At 47.6% G+C, this 20407-nt stretch overlaps 2 protein-coding genes across 4 annotated transcripts in view; both read left to right on the forward strand.

Moving 5' to 3' along the window:
• Positions 1-6400, forward strand: part of cdc14ab (cell division cycle 14Ab) — a 35250-nt gene extending 28850 nt beyond the window's left edge. For all 3 annotated transcript variants that reach the window (XM_071899507.2, XM_078285687.1, XM_071899509.2), the window contains one exon: positions 3023-6400. In XM_071899507.2, the coding sequence (XP_071755608.1) occupies positions 3023-3052 (30 nt within the window). In that variant the 3' untranslated portion in view covers positions 3053-6400. The remainder of the gene's footprint in view (positions 1-3022) is intronic.
• Positions 6401-7952: 1552 nt separating this feature from the next.
• Positions 7953-20168, forward strand: vcam1b (vascular cell adhesion molecule 1b). The gene is made up of 13 exons (XM_078285620.1): positions 7953-7995; positions 8926-9237; positions 11108-11413; positions 12421-12551; positions 12630-12759; positions 13283-13401; positions 13627-13771; positions 14259-14564; positions 18210-18530; positions 18846-18964; positions 19001-19145; positions 19530-19790; positions 20008-20168. The coding sequence occupies exons 1-13, from the start codon at positions 7953-7955 to the stop codon at positions 20166-20168; spliced, it is 2499 nt and encodes an 832-aa protein (XP_078141746.1).
• The last annotated feature ends 239 nt before the right edge of the window (positions 20169-20407 follow it).

Genomic DNA, 20407 nt, shown 5'->3' on the forward strand with positions numbered 1-20407 from the left:
GTCCATCCATGTTCTTGACGCTCATCTGGATCAGGGTCTTCAGGGTCTTGGTGGCAAAAGGGCCACACAGCAAGCTCCTCCATGGCATGCTGGGAGATTTAGTCCCTCCAGCTGATAGAAAAACCTATGGAGGGGCAGGGCTTCCTTACCAGGAGCCTGAACCTCCTCAACTGGTTCCTCTCAATGTGGAGGAGCAGCAGCTCAACTCCAAGCTCCTCCTGGATCACTCAGCTCCTCCTGGATCACTGAGCTCCTCCTGGATCACTGAGCTCCTCCTGGATCACTCAGCTCCTCCTGGATCACTCGGCTCCTCCTGGATCACTCAGCTCCTCCTGGATCACTGAGCTCCTCCTGGATCACTGAGCTCCTCCTGGATCACTCGGCTCCTCCTGGATCACTCGGCTCCTCCTGGATCACTGAGCTCCTCCTGGATCACTCGGCTCCTCCTGGATCACTCGGCTCCTCCTGGATCACTCGGCTCCTCCTGGATCACTGAGCTCCTCCTGGATCACTGAGCTCCTCCTGGATCACTCGGCTCCTCCTGGATCACTCAGCTCCTCCTGGATCACTGAGCTCCTCCTGGATCACTCGGCTCCTCCTGGATCACTCAGCTCCTCCTGGATCACTGAGCTCCTCCTGGATCACTCAGCTCCTCCTGGATCACTCAGCTCCTCCTGGATCACTCAGCGTCTCACCTCCTTGCCCCTGGTATTTGATCTCATTGTTTTGGTCGGTACTCAGAACTTGCAGCCATAGGTGAGGGAGGGAACAAAGGTTGACCAGTAATTCGACAACTTTGACTTTGTGAATCAGCTCTCTCTTCACCACCACAGTCCAATGCGATGCCGCATTACAGCAGCCGCCGGACCTAACCGCCAGAATCTCACGTTCCTTTTTCCCCTCACTGGTGAATCAGACCTGAGAAACCTGAACTCCTCCAGGTAGGGCAGCTCCCTTCCCACCTGGAGGAGACAGACCACCTTCTTCTGGGAGAGGAGCCTGGCCTCAGACCTCGTCCCAACAGGTTCGTGTCACGAACAGGAGAGGGGACGAGCTTGAGTCGAGTTTGGCCCGGGGGACAAAAGGGTCGCCTGAATGCGAATTGTGGAGAGGAAAATGAAAAGCATCTAACAGCAGTTCAGAATATCCGGCTGGAGAAAACTCTGCCTTCCAACTCCATTCAGCATCTTCAGTAACTGTTCAGCGCTTCCTGAGTGAGACTGAAAGCTAAATCCCAGGCCGGGCTGGTCCTTCATGCGTGTTGCCGTGTCTCTTAGTGTCAGCAGCAGCAGGCCTCACACTGAATGAGTAGCAGTTGTAATTAAGCTATGAAAAAGTTCACTGAGAAATTGTCTGAGAAATTGTAATTCATAGGAAAAACTCATTCATTTTTTGTTAGGTTAAAACATTAGTAGTAAAGCACCAAACAGTTTTATTTAAACAAATACAGTGTACGTTTTTTAAATTCCTGTCTACTTCTGTCATGTTTAAAAAGCAACAGTCAAGCTTTGTAGTTGCACTAGTTCTTCTACTAGCTCTTTTCTTTTAGATGTGTTTTTGAAAGCAAAAGCATTTTTGTCTTAATTGTAGTGAAGAGAGGGGAGGTGAAACATCTTGAGCTCCAGAAAACAGGCTCTGCTGACTGTTAGGTTAGGATTAGAGTCGGGGCTCAAATTCTCAGGACCGCTTCCAACACTGCATTTTTAGTTTTTAGAAAAATATTATTCCCATCTCATTCACCTCATCTGGAAAAGCTCTGCTGGGAATACAGCAACAGGAAAAACAAGCCATGAAGAAATTGCAAGGGCTTTGTTTTATGATTTGGTTAAGCAGATGGAGCCAGTAAGAATTACTGGTTTCTATAGTAACAGTACTGCAGTAGGAGCTAGTACTGTGGTACTGTAGTAGGAGGTACTGCAGTAGGAGCTAGTACTGTGGTACTGCAGTAGGAGCTAGTACTGTGGTACTGTAGTAGGAGGTACTGCAGTAGGAGGTAGTACTGTGGTAGAGCAGTAGGAGGTAGTACTGTGGTACTGGAGTAGTAGGTAGTACTGTGGTACTGCGGTAGGAGGTACTGCAGTAGGAGGTAGTACTGTGGTACTGGAGTAGTAGGTAGTACTGTGGTACTGCGGTAGGAGGTACTGCAGTAGGAGGTAGTACTGTGGTACTGCAGTAGGAGGTACTGCAGTAGGAGCTAGTACTGTGGTACTGCAGTAGGAGGTACTGCAGTAGGAGGTAGTACTGTGGTACTGCAGTAGGAGGTAGTACTGTGGTACTGCAGTAGGAGGTACTGCAGTAGGAGGTACTGCAGTAGGCGGTAGTACTGTGGTACTGCAGTAGGAGGTAGTACTGTGGTACTGCAGTAGGAGGTAGTACTGTGGTACTGCAGTAGGAGGTACTGCAGTAGGAGCTAGTACTGTGGTACAGTAGTACTGTGTCTTTCTGCTCTGATTGGATGTGTGCTCTCTCTTCTTCTCTTCTTTCTCGTCACTGTTCCTCCCCTTCTTCTTCTCTTCCTTCCTGCCTCACAGTTTCTCATTCACACTCATTCAGTCTGTTTCAGGATGTGATTTAAAAGCTGCTGTCCATTTCCCCGTCTGTCCCTTAAGATCTGGAACAGATGAATCCTTTTTAGGGAAAACGCAGCCAGATTTGCAAATAATTTTGAGCATGTGTTGTATTTAACCACCTGGGTGCAGCAGGTGGGTGGAGTTCACAGCAGGTCAGATCAGATGGGGTTAATCACAGAAACATCAACTAAATTGGTCTCATTGGTCTCATGTAAATGAATCTCATCATATTGTCCTGTGGTAAACCCTTAACAGTATTATAAATATAAATGTATCCCTGGTTTGTTTTAGGGCTCATGAAGAAACAACCTTGGCCTTTGATGTTTGTCTCAGACTTTATTTCTGTTAACCTCTTAAAACAAAACAGTTATTTTAGAAATGTGGATGCAGGAAAGTAAAAACGATCACATTTGATCCTCAGAGATGAACATGATTTTCTGTTTGTCTTGCAGTCCCTTCAGTCTGAGTACATTCAGTACTAGAGCTGCAGAGCTGCCTTGATCCTGGAGGAAACATTACCCAGAATCCCCCCTGCTGAGTCTGGACCCCCCTCTGGTCTGTCGGATGGTAAAAGGGAAGCTAATAAACCAGGCGGTGTTCAGTCAGAGTCTGACTGTCTGATCCGGTTCAAGTCTGTTCTAACTGAAGGAGCCACAGACACTAACAGCTTCTTCACATGTTAATACTGTATGTAAATGTGCTGTATGTAAATATCATGTAGTTCACACACACGTTTGGCTGAAAAAGAGGATATATTTAGATAAAAAGGATTTTATATTTCTGTACTTATTCATGAAAGAAGACATATTTTTGTTGCATGGATTTTGTTTAAAGAGAAGATATTTTGGTTTTTTGATAAGGATCCTGACCATGAATCATATTTACAGTATTTACATTCTGCTCTGTAGGAAACTGATCAATTATTCAACAGGTAGTTCATCTGATTGGTCGAACAGCCATTCAGTCCTGATCGGTCTTTATGGATTATTCAGTTCCTCTGTATCCTTCATGACGACATCACCGAACTCTGTAAGACGCTTTCAAAATGAAGACGATTCACCGGGCCGTCTCCATCTGGACTCTACTGTGGACTTTATTATTTTCTATCCAGCTGCATGTTGGAGTTTCCCATGACAACGCAGCGGCTTCAGTGAGGAAGATGATGTTTGTTTTTTATTTTATGGCCTGTAGATTCCTAATTTTTAAAAATGCTAATGTCCTAATACCAGTATCACTGAACAACGTGCGTGCTGAAGTGTTGCGGCTGGTTCACGCTTCATGCAGAGAAGCTCACACGTCCAAACAGCCGAGGAACGCCGGCCGCGCCGCGCGGCTCGCCGCGAGTGACGCGGGTCGATCTGGAACTATCTGCGGGATAAACCCACGACAAGATAATATTTAAGATAATGTTGAGAACGGGTCAGATAGGCTACACACACACACACACACACAATGTGATTATAGACTAAACTTCAATGAAATTTAAATTTAATTAAAGGGAATAAACCTCTCTGCCCTCCAGCTGCTTTAAATCCGTCTCACTGAGTCACACAGCAGTCTTTGGAAAATGACCCGGCTGCCTCAATCCTTTATTTTTTTCGGGTTGCGGATCGGTTTCAGGTCGTCGTTTAATGTGTGAAAAAGAGTCAGCTGGGTTCAGATATGTTGATGTGTCGGATCGGGCTTTTGAAACTGTTTAATTAAAAAACATGTTTTCTTTGTCGCTTTACACTAACTGAACCCCATTAAAGACCAACTAGGTTTAGCTTGGGGAAAAAAATCTAACATGTAAATATTTTTTATGATGAAACTAAAACAATTAAACTCTACGTTCATCAAAAATACCTCAGCAGCTGAACTGCTGCTCAGCTCAGTTGCTTCATGTGAACGGTCAGCTTGTCTCTGCTGGACTTCAGAGGAAAACCACAGACAGACTCTGATGAACATGAACAGTGTCCAAGAAATACATTAGAAATGGATTAAATAGAGTATTAGGAAATAGATATTTGATGTTAACAAAAGCATTGCAGGCATTTCTTTCCTCACTTCTTCATTGAAAAATAACAGAAAATTAATAAAATAAATAGTACTAGTAAAATGTAGAAAATGTCGGGTGTCCCCAAACTTTAGACGGGCGGTGTAACAAAAACTCACTGGATTGTTTAAATATGATCAGCTCTGTTTAACTAGAAACAAATGAACTTTGACCTGCTGTCAAACGAGCAGCAGTGAGAGAAGGGAAGTTTTAACTCTGTGATGGAGGGATGCTGCTGTTCTCACCAGTTAAATGATGGCAGCATTTTATTTGTCCGGACAGTTTATTTTGGTGTTTCCTTCACACTGACTCAGAGGAGACCTGAAGAGGATTTCTGCTGTTCATCCTGAGTGGAAACTAAACTACAGGCAGTTTGTTTTTAACCTTTAATTCTACAGGGTTAAAGTTTTATATTTGTTTCTTGAACATATGAAAATCAGTTTAGAAATGTTTTTAAAGCCTTGTTGTTGTTTCTGTCTGTCGAGACGAGCCGCTGGTGGGAGACTCTGCTGTCGCCTCTCATACATTTTAAAGGAATAAAAAGATTTTCAAAGTGTTTTCATGGCAGAGCGAGGAGCGCCTGGACAAACTGTTGCTGCAGACCAGCTCACAGATATTCTCATGTATGATTTCTTTTCTCAAACTAACCCTAGTTCGTCTTTAATGAGGTTCAGTTATTGTAAACCGACAAAGAAAACATGCAGATTTATTGAACGTTTTCAAAAGCTCGGTGTCCCACAGTGTTGACAGGCGCTGTGAATGATCTGATCCTGGATCAGCTGAACTGTTTCCACTCAGACGATTCACCTGCTGATCGGTCTCAAAGCTCTGAACACGATCTGATTGGTCGAAGCGACAGGTGCGGGTAGATGATCTTCCTGTTTGTCTCCAGGAGGTTTGTGTTGAACTGAAGGATGTTCACTGTTCACCAGACAGAAGGAAAAGCTTTTATAAGAGACGAGTCTTCTACCTCTTCTGGACGGAGCCGGATGTCCTCCAGCACGTCGTTTTCACATAGCACTGTATGTAGAAAATCATGTAACATGTTAAGGGTTTACATGTTAAGGGTTTACATGTTAAGGGTTTACATGTCATGTTCTCCAGACCTGACCACATTCATGAGTAAGCAACAAACCTCCAAATCAAAGATCCTCAGAGAAATGAAAAGCCGTCTCCAGACCAGGTTCTGCTCCTGTAGGCTGAGTCTTGGAGCAAAGACCTTATTATCATTATTTTATTATTGATCAGTATTGATTTCTCCACATCTTTTGCACTGCGGCGTTGTATGAAGGGAAATATTCCAGAAGATCGCCTCTGACAGTTTTCCCTTTCAAGAAATATTTCTGTGAAAGTTTCACATCTACTGTGTGAAAATGTTCCGTCACAGTGAACCAATCACAGAGTCCTAAATGACGTGACATCATCATTGTGTGCCGTCTGTATTTCCTGTGTTGGATAAGAAATTGAACTTGTCAATACAACATGGAGTCACACTGGCAGGAAGCGTCTCCATCATGTAAACTGAAACTTTTAAACCTTCAGTGTTGGAGGTGACGAGTCAGCAGTTTCATCTTCAGCCACGTGCAGCTGATGAAGCCGTTTTAATTATTGTTGCTTCACTCATGAATGTGATGATCCTGTTATTAATGTGTTGTGTAAGTCCATGAGAAAAATGATAGAAAATAACATTTGTAGATTTTTTTTTCTTTTCACTGACAGAAGAATCTGTAGGAATCCTGCAGACTTTACATATGAGCAATATCAAAAAGAGCAAATAAAGTTCTTATTCTTCTGACATTATTTCCTTTGTCTTCTTATTTTCCTCTGTCACGGTCTGTCATGTGACCTGCAGCCAGTAACCAGGAGAGTCCTAAACCTGAAACAGAGACAGACGCTGAAAGAAAGAGAAGAAGATATTTTCATAGATCAACTTGAGAGTTTGGAAAGAAAAGGCCAAACAGCAGCTGAGCTTCTGTACATGTACAAAAAAAATCACTTTAATAGAAAAATTAACAGAAGTGGAAAATCTTCTAAAGTCCAGAACAAAAAAAACACGAAACGTTCAGGAAGCAACTGACACACAACTGACACACAACTGACACACCGCACTGTTTCACCCTGAACAGATTCTTCTTCAGGGCCTTCAGAGTTTTAGTGTAAAAACATTTTATTGGTGCCTGAAGAAGAATCTGTTCAGGTTGTAACAGACGGAGAGACGGGACGATGTGTGGAAATTCAATATATATCAATACAAAACATGTCAGTCCGTCTGCTGTCAGGAACATGAATGGTGATATCAGATCACATCGTATCCTGGCTGTATTGATCCTGAACTCAGATCACCTATGGAGTCGGATCGTCCGTCCCTGGCGTGGCCTGTCAGTTGTTTGTCAGTTGTGTGTCAGTTGGTTCCTGAACGCTTCGTGGTTTTCTGCTCTGGACTTTGGAAGGTGTTCCACCTCTGCTCACATGTGGACACAGTTACTTCTGTTAAAGTGATTTTTCTGTTTACACGAGGAAGCTCAGCTGCTGTTTTTTCTCATAAATCTCATAAAAGAAAAGGTGAGGAAATAAATCCAAACTCGGCTCCCGTGTCTGAACGGAGAAGAGTTTGGATGTTTCTGTCAGGAGGGGAAAGTGAAGCTCGTCACATGACTCCACATCTCCCCGCGGTCCGGTCTTATCCGGTCCCACAGAACACACTGATTAGTGCAACGCTCCCCATTCTTCACACCGATCAATAACAGATCAATCAGAGGTCATGCAGGGTGTGAGCGTCCAAAAACCTTTCAGTCCGTTCCGTCACACGCCGGATCAATCAGTCGGGTCAAAGATTCAAGAAAACTTGTTCAACTTTCTGCAGATTCCTGTTTGTTGGCCTGAAGAGGGCGCTGTCGCTCTGAAGAGAGAGAGAGAGAGAGAGAGAGAGAGGGGGAGAGACAGAGAGAGAGAGAGGGATCAGAGGGAGAGAGAGAGGCAGAGAGAGAGAGACACAGAGAGAGAGAGGCAGAGAGAGAGAGAGAAAGAAACAGAGAGAGAAGCAGAGAGAGAGAGAGAGGGGGATCAGAGGGAGAGAGAGGCAGAGAGAGAGACAGAGAGAGAGAGAGAGAGAGAGAGAGAGACAGAGAGAGAGAGAGAAACAGAGAGAGAGGCAGAGAGAGAGAGAGAGAGAGAGAGAGAGAAACAGAGAGAGAGGCAGAGAGAGAGACAGAGAGAGAGAGAGAGAGAGAGAGGGGGATCAGAGGGAGACTGCTCTCAGGTCTCTGGTGTTAGCGGAGCTGAACTGACTCGCTGTCAGACAAAGGAGCCGCTCTGCTCTTCTTCTCTTCTTGAATAATCGTAGAGAAATGGCTGCGCTGCCGGTCTGGAGGATCTGTGTTCAGCTGACAGGTGAGCTGGATCCACATCTCAATCAGTCTGACAGTTTATCAGTTTATCAGCTGCCATTGTTCTCTCTGCTGTTTGGGATATGTATTGATCTGGTTTATTTATTGGTATTCAATGAATCAATCAAAATACTTTACTCATCCCTCAAAGGGAATTGAAGGCAGTGAGTTCAAAAACAAGAGAGCAAAATATATAATCACTCAGACGTGAAGACGAGAAGAAAACAAGAGAATATAGACAGATATAAAATAAACATATAAAAAAACAACGGCTAGGCGTTCATGTGTGTTGTTTATTAGTATTAATGTGTTGTTTATTAGTATTAATGTGTTGTTTATTAGTATTACTGTGTTGTTTATTAGTATTACTGTGTTGTTTATTAGTATTACTGTGTTGTTTATTAGTATTAATGTGCTGTTTATTAGTATTACTGTGTTGTTTATTAGTATTAATGTGCTGTTTATTAGTATTACTGTGTTGTTTATTAGTATTAATGTGCTGTTTATTAGTATTAATGTGCTGTTTATTAGTATTAATGTGCTGTTTATTAGTATTAATGTGTTGTTTATTAGTATTAATGTGTTGTTTATTAGTATTACTGTGTTGTTTATTAGTATTAATGTGCTGTTTATTAGTATTAATGTGCTGTTTATTAGTATTAATGTGCTGTTTATTAGTATTAATGTGCTGTTTATTAGTATTAATGTGTTGTTTATTAGTATTAATGTGTTGTTTATTAGTATTAATGTGCTGTTTATTAGTATTAATGTGCTGTTTATTAGTATTAATGTGTTGTTTATTAGTATTAATGTGTTGTTTATTAGTATTAATGTGCTGTTTATTAGTATTAATGTGTTGTTTATTAGTATTAACAGTGTGTGTGTGTGTGTGTGTGTTGTTTATGAATATTAATCTGGACTGTACCTCCTGCAGTGTGTGTGTGGTGTGTGTTGTGTGTGTGTGTGTGTGTGTGCGCGCTGCATGTGGAGGTGCAGCCGCGCACCGCTCTGCTGCGTCTGGGCGGGCGGGGCGAGCTGCGCTGCTCGGTGCGGGACTGTCCCGGCAGGGCGAGCCTGTCCTGGGTGCTGCTGGAGGACCGGCCGCTCACCGCCCACATCCGCACCGCCGGGACGGAGTCCGTGCTGACCTTTGACCCCGTGACCCCAGAGAGCGAGGCCACGCTGGTCTGCAAGGTCAGCTGTGGGCGAGAAACCAGACAGACCAGAGCCGTGGTCCAGGTCTACTGTGAGTCTGACCTACAGTGCTGCACACTCACACACACACACACACACACACACGCTGACACACACACACGCTGACACACACACTGCCACATACACACACACACACACACACACACACACACACTCACACACACACACACACACGCTGACACACACACACGCTGACACACACACTGCCACATACACACACACACACACACACACACACACGCTGACACACACACACGCACACACCCACACACACACACACACACACACACACACACACACACTGCCACACACACACACACACACACACACACACACACACGCTGACACACACACTGCCACATACACACACACACACACACACACACACACACACTCACACACACACACACACACGCTGACACACACACGCTGACACACACACTGCCACATACACACACACACACACACACACACACACACGCTGACACACACACTGCCACATACACACACACACACACACACACACACTGCCACACACACACACACACACACACACACACACACTGCCACATACACACACTGCCACACACACACACACACACACACACACACGCTGACACACACACTGCCACATACACACACACACACACACACACACACACACACACACTGCCACACACACACACACACACACACTGCCACACACACACTCACACACACACACACACACACACCAGTCTTGCTGGGCAGCTCTGTCTGTTTCTGTTTGTTTTCAGTTTCTTTTTGTCAGAACCGACTGACAAACTCTTTCAGTTTTCAGTTTGTTCTTCAGTTCAGTTTTAAAATATGATACAAATTATTTCTACTGTTTCAGCTTCATGTTGAAAGAATGTCTGTGATAAATAAATATCTGAAACAAGTGAAGCTTCACAGTTCATCTCTGCTGCGGCTTTATTTCCTTCAGACTGTTTTCATATTGCAGATGATATTTCTCACAGAACAGCAGGACAAAAGTCCTGATGAAGATTTTCATCAAGAAAATCTGTGAGTCTGGTTCTGTGAGTCTGGTTCTGTCAGTCTGGTTCTGTCAGTCTGGTTCTGTGAGTCTGGTTCTGTGAGTCTGGTTCTGTCAGTCTGGTTCTGTCACTCTGGTTCTGTCACTCTGGTTCTGTGAGTCTGGTTCTGTGAGTCTGGTTCTGTGTCACTCTGGTTCTGTGAGTCTGGTTCTGTCACTCTGGTTCTGTGAGTCTGGTTCTGTGAGTCTGGTTCTGTGAGTCTGGTTCTGTGAGTCTGGTTCTGTCAGTCTGGTTCTGTGAGTCTGGTTCTGTCAGTCTGGTTCTGTGAGTCTGGTTCTGTGAGTCTGGTTCTGTGAGTCTGGTTCTGTCACTCTGGTTCTGTCAGTCTGGTTCTGTGAGTCTGGTTCTGTCAGTCTGGTTCTGTGAGTCTGGTTCTGTGTCACTCTGGTTCTGTGAGTCTGGTTCTGTCAGTCTGGTTCTGTGAGTCTGGTTCTGTCAGTCTGGTTCTGTCAGTCTGGTTCTGTGACTCAGCGGTGGCCAGTGTGACTCGCTGCCTCCGGAAACTCCTGAAACTCGTGTCCAAACTTTTAAACTAACCGTTGTCGATGTAAACAGTCAGTCAGACAGGCAGTCAGACAGTCAGACAGGCAGTCAGTCAGACAGTCAGACAGGCAGTCAGACAGACAGTCAGTCAGACAGTCAGACAGGCAGTCAGACAGACAGTCAGTCAGACAGTCAGACAGGCAGGACACGACTCTCCAGTCTGCTCTACCAGAGCAACAGATCACAGAATCACTGATTTGGGGTTTTATCCTGGAGGAAGAGACGACCCAAGACTCTACCAGAGGCACACAGAGCTTCACCTCCTGTTTCTTTGTCTTTCAGCGTTCCCAGAAGCCCCGGTGATCCGGGGTCACGACCTCCTGCGGCTCGGCGAGGAGGCGACCCTGAGCTGCCGGGTGTCGGAGCTCCGCCCCCCCGAGCTGCTGAGCGTCTCCTGGCTGAGAGGAGACCGGGTCCTGCGGAGCGGAGCGGGCGAGCCGGGCTCCGCCTCCTTCCTCTCCACCTACACCTTCACCCCCGGCCCGCAGGAGGCGGGAAGCGACATCACCTGCCGCGCCGCGCTGCGGCTGCCGGGCCTGCCGGCCGAGGAGCGCAGCAGAGAGACCACCGTTCCTCTGACCGTTCTCTGTGAGTCTGACAGAACGACACGCAACGTTCCACCTCCGCCTGTCTGGGGAACCCGCTCGGTTCTACTGTTCTGCTTACTGTTCAGTTAACAGCATGCGGCGGTCTGGGGCTCGGCGGTCTGACATGTGACCTTGGTCACATGTCAGACTCATGCAAAATCCCCTTAAAATTATTTAAAGGTCACATGGTGTAAAGCAGGACTCCCTCTCCTCTGTGATGATAAAGGAGTTGGATGTGTATCTAAACATGGTGAAAGTATCAAAACTAAATCCACACAATCCATATTAGAAAAGCGAGCCTCTAAACGAGCCGTTTGGACTTCCGTAACTTTGCGGCGTCACAAAGGTTCGCTCATTATCATTTCTGTAAGAAATAATAGACTAACAAAGTGTTTTTTTCAAAGCGGTCGAGCGGTCGTCATCGTTTATTACCGGAGAGTTTTCCCTACCTGTAGCCGCCGGGCCGCGGCGTCTCACGTTTCGCTCTCGAAACGGTTAGCCGATCGGAACGGAGGGTCGTTAATATTAATGAGCCTTAAAGACACGGAGACAGAAACGGCCTGTTCTTGGTAAGGCTCAGAGAGATGCTGGAAAATGAACGTGGAGAAATGGATTGAGAGTGTTTTTGGTTCATGACACCACACACACAGCTCTGAATGGACAGAAAGACACAAAATAAACTCTGGACAGAGAATATGGGTTATTAATGGAGGAGACCCCATCAAAACCTCTTTAAACACCCCTTAACATCCCCATCTTGACTCCTTACCTTCTATTCTAATTTAATGAAAAATTCAGGGAGACAGGAACTTTTCCATTAATATCCACTTAATAACCTGTAAACCTGCACAAAAGGCATAAAAAATCCCTAAATTACTAGTATCTCTGCTAGCTATTTTTAATGGATAATTAATGTTTATGTAATGGAGAAATGAAGGGCATTTCAGGGATAAGATGAAGGGGTTTGGACTCGTAGTGACGTGACTCTGAACCTCCTCTCTGCTGCAGACGCTCCTCACATCTCCGTCATATCAGATCCGGTGTCGGTGATGTCCGGTTCTCCTCTGACTCTGTCCTGCTCTGCGGAGGGGAACCCCGAGCCACAGATCAGCTGGAGCTTCAGGTCGGCGAGCGGCCGGGCGGAGGGCCGGGCGGAGGGCCGGGCGGAGGGCCGGGCGGAGGGCCGGGCGGAGGGCCGGGCGGAGGGCCGGGCGGAGGCGGCGGCGCCGGGCCGGAGCCGGGAGCTGCTGTTGCCCTCGGTGACGGCGGCCCAGGCCGGCCGGTACGACTGTCTGGCCTCAAACGCTCTGGGGAACCAGACGGAGACGGTGGAAGTCACCGTTCACGGTAAGATTCAGCTGTTCACTGAACCCACTGTGTCCTGACCCCCTGTGTGTGTGTGTGTGTGTGTGCGTGTGTATGTGTGTGTGTGTGTGTGTGTGTGTGTGTATGTGTGTGTGTGTGTGTGTGTGTGTGTGTGTGTGTATGTGTGTGTGTGTGTTCTTCTTGTCCCAGCACAGTTCAGTCAGTGTTTGTGAACTCGCTCCACTCTTTCCTAACGCTAAAAACTGGAACTGACCTTTGAACCTGTGATGTCACTGTGATGTAACAGTGAATGGGACTTTATCCACCCAGAAGGTTTCTGTGTGAGTTCTTGCACCCAAATGAGGTTTAAATTCATATCTTCATATCTGTTAGCAAAGCTACAAAATAAAGTTAATTTTGGTGTGAAAACTTCACAGATTCAAGGTTTTTCTCTGGCTTTAGGAAAGAGAAACACTGACTGACCTGTCTGGGGGTCAGAGGTTATGTGTGAGTTCCCTTTTTAATCTGCTGTGACCTCTGACCTCACCGCTCTGACCCGCTGTAGCTCCGCCCACCAACACCTCCATCACTGTGAGTCCAGGCGGGGGGGCGGTGGAGGGGGAGCAGGTGACGCTGTCCTGCTGCTCAGACGGAGCTCCGGCAGGGAGGCTGGTGCTGAGGAGAGTGAGCCGGGAGGAGGGGGCGGGGCTCCGGGAGCAGGGGGCGGGGCTCCTGGAGCAGGGGGCGGAGCTCCGGGACCAGGGGGCGGAGCTCCGGGAGCACGGGGCGGATCTCCAGGAGCACGGGGCGGAGCTCCTGGAGCAGGGGGCGGATCTCCAGGAGCACGGGGCGGAGCTCCGGGAGCAGGGGGCGGAGCTCCGGGAGCAGGGGGCGGAGCTCCGGGAGCAGGGGGCGGAGCTCCGGCGGGCCGACGGCTCCTCCTGTGTCTCCTTCAGCCTCTCCTCCGCTCTGCTGGACGACTCCGGACTCTACCAGTGTGAAGCAACCAACCAGTACGGCTCCCAACTGGTCAACACCTCCCTCACTGTGTCAGGTGAGACAGACGGACACTGACAGACAGACAGACAGCTACTGACAGACAGACAGACAGACAGACAGCTACTGACAGACAGACAGACAGACAGACAGACAGACAGACAGACAGACAGACAGGTACTGACAGACAGACCCGTCTATACTGTCTTCAGTCCATGTGAATGTGAGTGTATTTTACTGTTGTAGATCATCATCTGAATGTAAAATGTAAAGCAGTGTTAATGTGTGCGTGTTCGTGTGTGTGTGTGTGTGTGTGTTTGTGCGTGTGTGTGTGTGTGTGCGTGTGTGTGTGTTCGTGCATGTGTGTGTGTGTGCGTGTGCGTGTGTGTGTGTTCGTGCATGTGTGTGTGTGTGCGTGTGCGTGTGCGTGTGCGTGTGCGTGTTCGTGTGTGTGTGTGTGTGTGTGTTCGTGCATGTGTGTGTGTGTGCGTGTGCGTGTTCGTGTGTGTGTGTGTGTGTGTGTGTGTGTGTGTGTGTGTGTTCAGCTCACCCCCTGCAGCTGCAGCTGTCCCCCCGGCCAGCTGCAGCGGAGCGGGGCTCCGGCCTGGAGCTGAGCTGCCGGGCCTCCGGCTGCCTGCAGCCCGTCCTGAGCTGGAGGAGAGCCGAGGACCGGCCGCCCCGCCGCCGGGCCGACACCCGGGACGCCCGGGACGCCCGGGACGCCCGGGACGCCGGGGACCGCCTCCAGCTCCGCCTCCAGCCTCTGGACCTGCAGGACCAGGGAGAATACATCTGTGAAGGCCGCTGCGGCTCCGTCCTCAGAACCAAACGCACCCAGGTCAAAGTTTACTGTGAGTGTGATGAAGCGCTCCCAGGTCTTCTGAACAGATCTACTCGTCTACTTCTTTACTTCTCCTAGAAATAGATGAGTTTTATTTAAAATCAGTGTGAGGTTTTGACCAATTGCTCATAACTGAGAAACAGGCCTTGGATTGTCTCTGGTGCATCGTGCTTCTCTCTTAGTGTTTCATGTTGTTGTCAGACAGGGTTTCTGTTTTCATTCCATCTGTTTGTTTGTTTGTTTGTTCGTCTGTTAGCAGGATTTCTCCAAAGTTTATCAGTGGTTTTGCATGCACCTTTGTGGAAAGATTGGTCATGGGGCAACTCATACCAACTGGCCAGGGGGCGTGGCAGTGGGCGGGGCTTCTCACTAAAAGGCATATAACATACGTACAGATTCACGTAACATCATCAGACTTTGTGGCCAATCAGCAGGCAGAAGAAGAGGCAAACCCTCCATTACTGGACCAATCAAACAACATGGAGGCAGTGGAGAGATCGCCTCCTGTTCAGACGGAACCAGAACTTGGTCCAGGTCCAGTGTTGAAGCTCTGATGGAACTGAACAGATAGAGAGCTGGTTGGTCAGGTGGTGCTGAGATGATCAGATCAAATGATTAAAGTGTGCAGAATGTCCAGAGGCGAATTTTATGGACAGGCAAGGCAGGCAGCTGCTTGGGGCCCCCAGCACGAGGGGGCCCCCAAGGGCTGACTCATTTCAGTCCACAGCAATGTCTCAAATTGTGGGAACCCCCCTAAACTACGGTACCCACAGCGACAATCAGTAGGAAACCTCCCTAAAGGGGCCGCATCTCATTCGCGTCTCTGTGAGCGCAGCACAAGTTTGTTTTAATTCCTGATTGATTGATTTTACCAAGCTAAATGAAAATAGCTAAATATAGCTAATAGCTAAATGAAAAGGTCCAGGAGTTAAAAAAGAAAGAAAGAAAGAGGAGGAAGAGAAAAGAAAGCAGGACAGTGGTAAGTGGAGCAGATAATGACAAATGATGATAAATGATTATAGTAAATAGTACGACAAAAAGTTAGTTAGCAAAGATACATGATGTCATGTAACGTTAGCCTATAGCTAACTTTTGTTTTAGGCACTTAACTAATGCTATCTAGCAAGCTAACAGAACTGAGTTTGCAAGCTAGCAAGAAAGAAATCGTTTTTGTTTTTTTTGGCAAGCAGTTATTCTAATTGGCTTGTGGCTTACAGTAGTACGGAAGCGTAATGCATTCACTTGAGAAAAAAAAATTGCCCTGTTTTTCTGAATTAACGAGATAATTATCTCAGAAAAACGGAGCATACATTTTTTTTCCATGAAAACTTTTCTCAGAATTCTGAGATAATTATCTCATTAATTCAGAAAAACAGGGAAAATTTATTTGTGTATAAGTGAATGCTTTACGCTTCCGAACAGAAGTATGAGTAAAGTTATTTGTTTGGTTTAGCCTGACAAAGTGCCGCTGGCTGTCAGCTGGCTTTGCCCCCAAATCTAAACATATGAACCTTGAGCTCATATGAGATTAATTAAAGTGTAATGTAAATAAATAGTTTAAGCTAGATTTGTGAAACCAGCCTTTGAAACTGATTAAGTCTTAATCAAATGGAATATTAATTTCATCCTGATGGTATTGATGACATGTGCCATGCCCTATTTTACAGTTAATATAAGTGTGTGAAAATAAAAAAAATTAGATTCTGTAAACGATTTTTGATTGATAACTTTAATAGATGTTCTGGGGAACATAATGGCAACAGAAGTCGGTCAGAAGGCCCCACGGGACTTTCTGCCCGGGGCCCGTCAGACTCTACAGTCGCCTCTGAGAATGTGAACAGGCAGATCTCATGTTGCATTCAGGTCCAGTCAGGAAAATGTGAAACCAGTTGGTAATGTGGCATGGAAGAAATTATTAAGTTTTGGTGAAAATCTGACATGTGGACCTGGAATATGTTGACAGCTGCAGTGTTGGAGGTCTGAGCTCTGCTGAGGAACATCTAGTCTCATGTCTTCATGTCCAGTCTGTCAGTCAGGAGAAACATGGCCCAAATCCATCAGCAATCACATGAGATATGATGCTTTTCTTATTTGTCTGGAGATGCAGATGAATATTCTCATGAGCTTCTCTTGAGGAGGGAGAGGAGAAACAATTCAGATATCCCTGATCCTGCATGAACACAGTAGTGAGATTCGCTGCGTTGCTCCACAGATAAAGAAAAGGTGATTAAGCAGCAGATCTTTCCTGTGAGTCTGGACTGGATGTGAGCCAGAGCTGTTTGGACAGATCTTGGACAGATTTTGCTGTTGAACATCGTCCGGTTCTGAGCGGTCAAAGGGTGAAGAGTTTAATTCTGTTATTTTAGTGTTGTTCTAGCAGAGAGGAACACTTCCCCGGGTCCATCTGTCTCTGAAGTGACAGGCGGGGAAAACTGTTCTGCTCTGACGGACAGGAAGCGACAGGAGGAGGAGAAAGGCCGAATCCTCCTCCGCTCTCACTCCGAACTGAACCGAGACCTGCTGCCTCCCACACAGCAGAGCCGTCCAGTCAGAGGGAGAAATGCTGAAGGGAGTCCGTGTGTTTGACAGTCATCCTCATAATTCTCACAAGACACAAATTATTTCACAACCGAGCTGCTGAGAGCTTCCAGATGCTCGATGTCGGCTTCTTCTGCAACATTCAGCTGTTTAAAGGCTTTTGTTGTCCAGATCAGAGATCAGATTAAATGTCGGCACTCGTCCGACTCGACGCTCTTACATGCAAGGCAAATCCTGTAAAGGCTAAAAAATGAAATCTGAGTTAGAGGCTCATAGAGCAGCGTGGATGAAGCTTCTCAGGTCCAGACTCTCACTAATAAGCCTTAGGCAGCGTTCACAGGAGCGTTTGTGAAATATCAACAAACAGACAATATCCCAATAATATATATATATATTTCACTGAGTCCTGTGTGTTGATTGATGACTCGGATTAACGGAGCGCTGAGCATCAAAATATCACAACCCAGTCCGTCAAAACAGTTGAAACTAGCTGAACCTTTTTTGTTTTGTTGTCTTTTCTTAAAGATTATTTTTTGCCATTTTTGCTAGATAGTTTCAATGTAGAGAGAGACAGGAAAGACTGGGAGAGAGAGGGAAGACTGGGAGAGAGAGAGAGGGGAGACTGGGAGAGAGAGAGAGGGGAGACTGGGAGAGAGAGAGAGGGGAGACTGGGAGAGAGAGAGAGGGGAGACTGGGAGAGAGAGAGAGGGGAGACTGGGAGAGAGGGAGAGAGAGAAGGAGACGGGACAAAGGTCCTGGGCCGGACTCAAACCACACAACAGCTCAGACCGCTGAGCCGGCAGGACGCACTAAACCAGCTGAACTTTTGATGGCGCTTTCAGGTAAAAGTCATCCGCTAACGAACTTCATCAGCCAATGAAATTCATCCAGTCTGCTTCAGACGGTTTGTAGCCCCGCCCACAACAACGCAGCCTGGCTGGTTTCAGCTCAGACTGTCTGTGAAGGAGACGGATGATAGTCGTCATGTGATGTTTTCTCAGAGCGGTTCCTCTGATGAGGCTGACCGGGCTGCTAACCCTGACCCAGCCGTCCATATTTCTTCTTTACAAATAGCAGCAGTGTGACTAAGTTTCTGCTTTGTTTTAATTCTCTGCAGCGTTTCCGTCCGATCCGGTTCTGGAGTCTCCCGGTCCGGTGCTGCCGGGTCAGGAGGCGGTGCTGCGCTGCTCCGTCAGGGACGTCCACCCGGCCGATCGGCTGAGGATCCGGTGGCTGGCCGGGAACGTCACGCTGCCGTCAGAACCGTTACAGAACGCCACGTCAGAACCGGGCCGGTTACGGAACGTCTCGTCCGTCCTGCGGTACCGGGTCGGTCCGGGCCGGCGGGACGAGGCGGTGACCTGCCGAGCCGCTCTGCGGACGGAGGAGGGAGCGGAGTGGAGAACCAGACAGACCAGCGGCTCCCTGCTGATCCACTGTGAGGCTGCAGAGAGATGTTCAGATGTTCTGCTTCGTCATAGCTCTGTTTCTTACTTCCTCGGCTTCTGTCTATTTGTCTGTTAGGGATGGAACGATGTTCAATATATCACGATACAAAATGAGACAATACGTATCCTGGGTCAGAAAAATGAACGATGATATTAGATCCATTTTATTTTTATTGACTCCTGAACCCCATATCGCGTATCGAATCGTATCGTGAGATAAGCAGATCGTCCCATCCCTCCTGTCTGTATATCTGACATGTAATATGTGTTCGTCACTGAGGTGTTCACTGTGCTGACGGTTCCAGATCCTCCGAGGGGAACCTCCATCACTGTGAGTCCAGGCGGGGGGGCGGTGGAGGGGGAGCAGGTGACGCTGTCCTGCTGCTCAGACGGAGCTCCGGCAGGGAGGCTGGTGCTGAGGAGAGTGACCCGGGAGGAGGGGGCGGAGCTCCGGGAGCAGGGGGCGGAGCTCCGGCGGGCTGACGGCTCCTCCTGCGTCTCCTTCAGCCTCTCCTCCGCTCTGCTGGACGACTCCGGACTCTACCAGTGTGAAGCAACCAACCAGTACGGCTCCCAACTGGTCAACACCTCCCTCACTGTGTCAGGTGAGACAGACGGACACTGACAGACAGACAGACAGCTACTGACAGACAGACAGACAGACAGGCAGATACTGACAGACAGATAGACAGACAGACAGCTTCCCTTTGCTCTGGATTCTTTCTCTCAGTTCTTCCTCTCCTCTCTCAGCTTCAGTTCCTCCTGCTTTCTGTTGCTTGTGGTTTTGTTGGTCATGTGACAGCTGCTATCTGGAGACTTGACCTCTCACTTCTTCATATGATGCAGCATGTGGCTGCGGACAGAAATAGAGCGTGACATCAGCGCTGAGCGATGTGGCGTTACACACTTGAAACCTTCTGTCCCGGTGTGCTGCTGCCTCCGGCGGCAGACCGGAGCTCTGACTGTGATCCCGCTGTCTCCCGCTGCAGCTCCTCCCAGGAACACCACGGTCCTCGTGCTCCCGTCCACGGTGGTCCAGGAGGGACAAAACGTCACGGTCTGTTGCCGAGCGATCAGCTTCCCCCCGTCCGACGTGGTTCTGAAGAAACTGGCCGACGGGACGGAGCTGCGCTCTCCGGACGGGACCTTCCTATTGATCAACGTCACAGCCGGCGACTCGGGCCTGTACCAGGTCAACGTGACCAACCGCCTGGGCTACCAGACCAGAATCTTCTCCATCAGCGTCATGGGTCAGTTAGTCCAGAATCTCCTTCTGCTGCTCCTAGCTCCGTCCAGCAGAAACACCTAATTGAAATAATTCTAAAAGCTTGTGAGGCTTAATAAATCCAACTGAATGAGCATAATGACACAAATATGTCTAATATAATTATTACTGTAATTATGTAAATGAGGTTTTTGATTGGTAATTCAATGTTACCACTTTTTTGTCTCTGTCCATCCATCCAGAGAGAAGCAGCAGCCTTCCTCCCAGCCTCAGCATCATCATCATCCCTGCGGTCTGTGTAGCCACTGGGCTAGCAGCTGCTGCTGTGCTGCTGGACTACCTGAGGAGAGCCAGGAGAAAAGGCTTCTATCAGCTGGCCAAGTCTGCTCCCACTACAGCCTGAGGCTCACATCATGGCTACCACATCCCGATATGTGGCTACCGTATCCCAACATGTGGCTACCACATCATAACATGTGGCTACAGCATCGAAACATGTGGCCACCACATCCCAACATGTGGCTACCGTATCCCAACATGTGGCTACCATATCCCAACATGTGGCTATCACATCATAACATGTGGCTACCACATCATAACATGTGGCTACAGCATCGAAACGTGGCCACCACATCCCAACAT

This window comes from Centroberyx gerrardi, chromosome 9 (assembly GCF_048128805.1).
Source record: "Centroberyx gerrardi isolate f3 chromosome 9, fCenGer3.hap1.cur.20231027, whole genome shotgun sequence".
NCBI lineage: Eukaryota > Metazoa > Chordata > Actinopteri > Beryciformes > Berycidae > Centroberyx > Centroberyx gerrardi.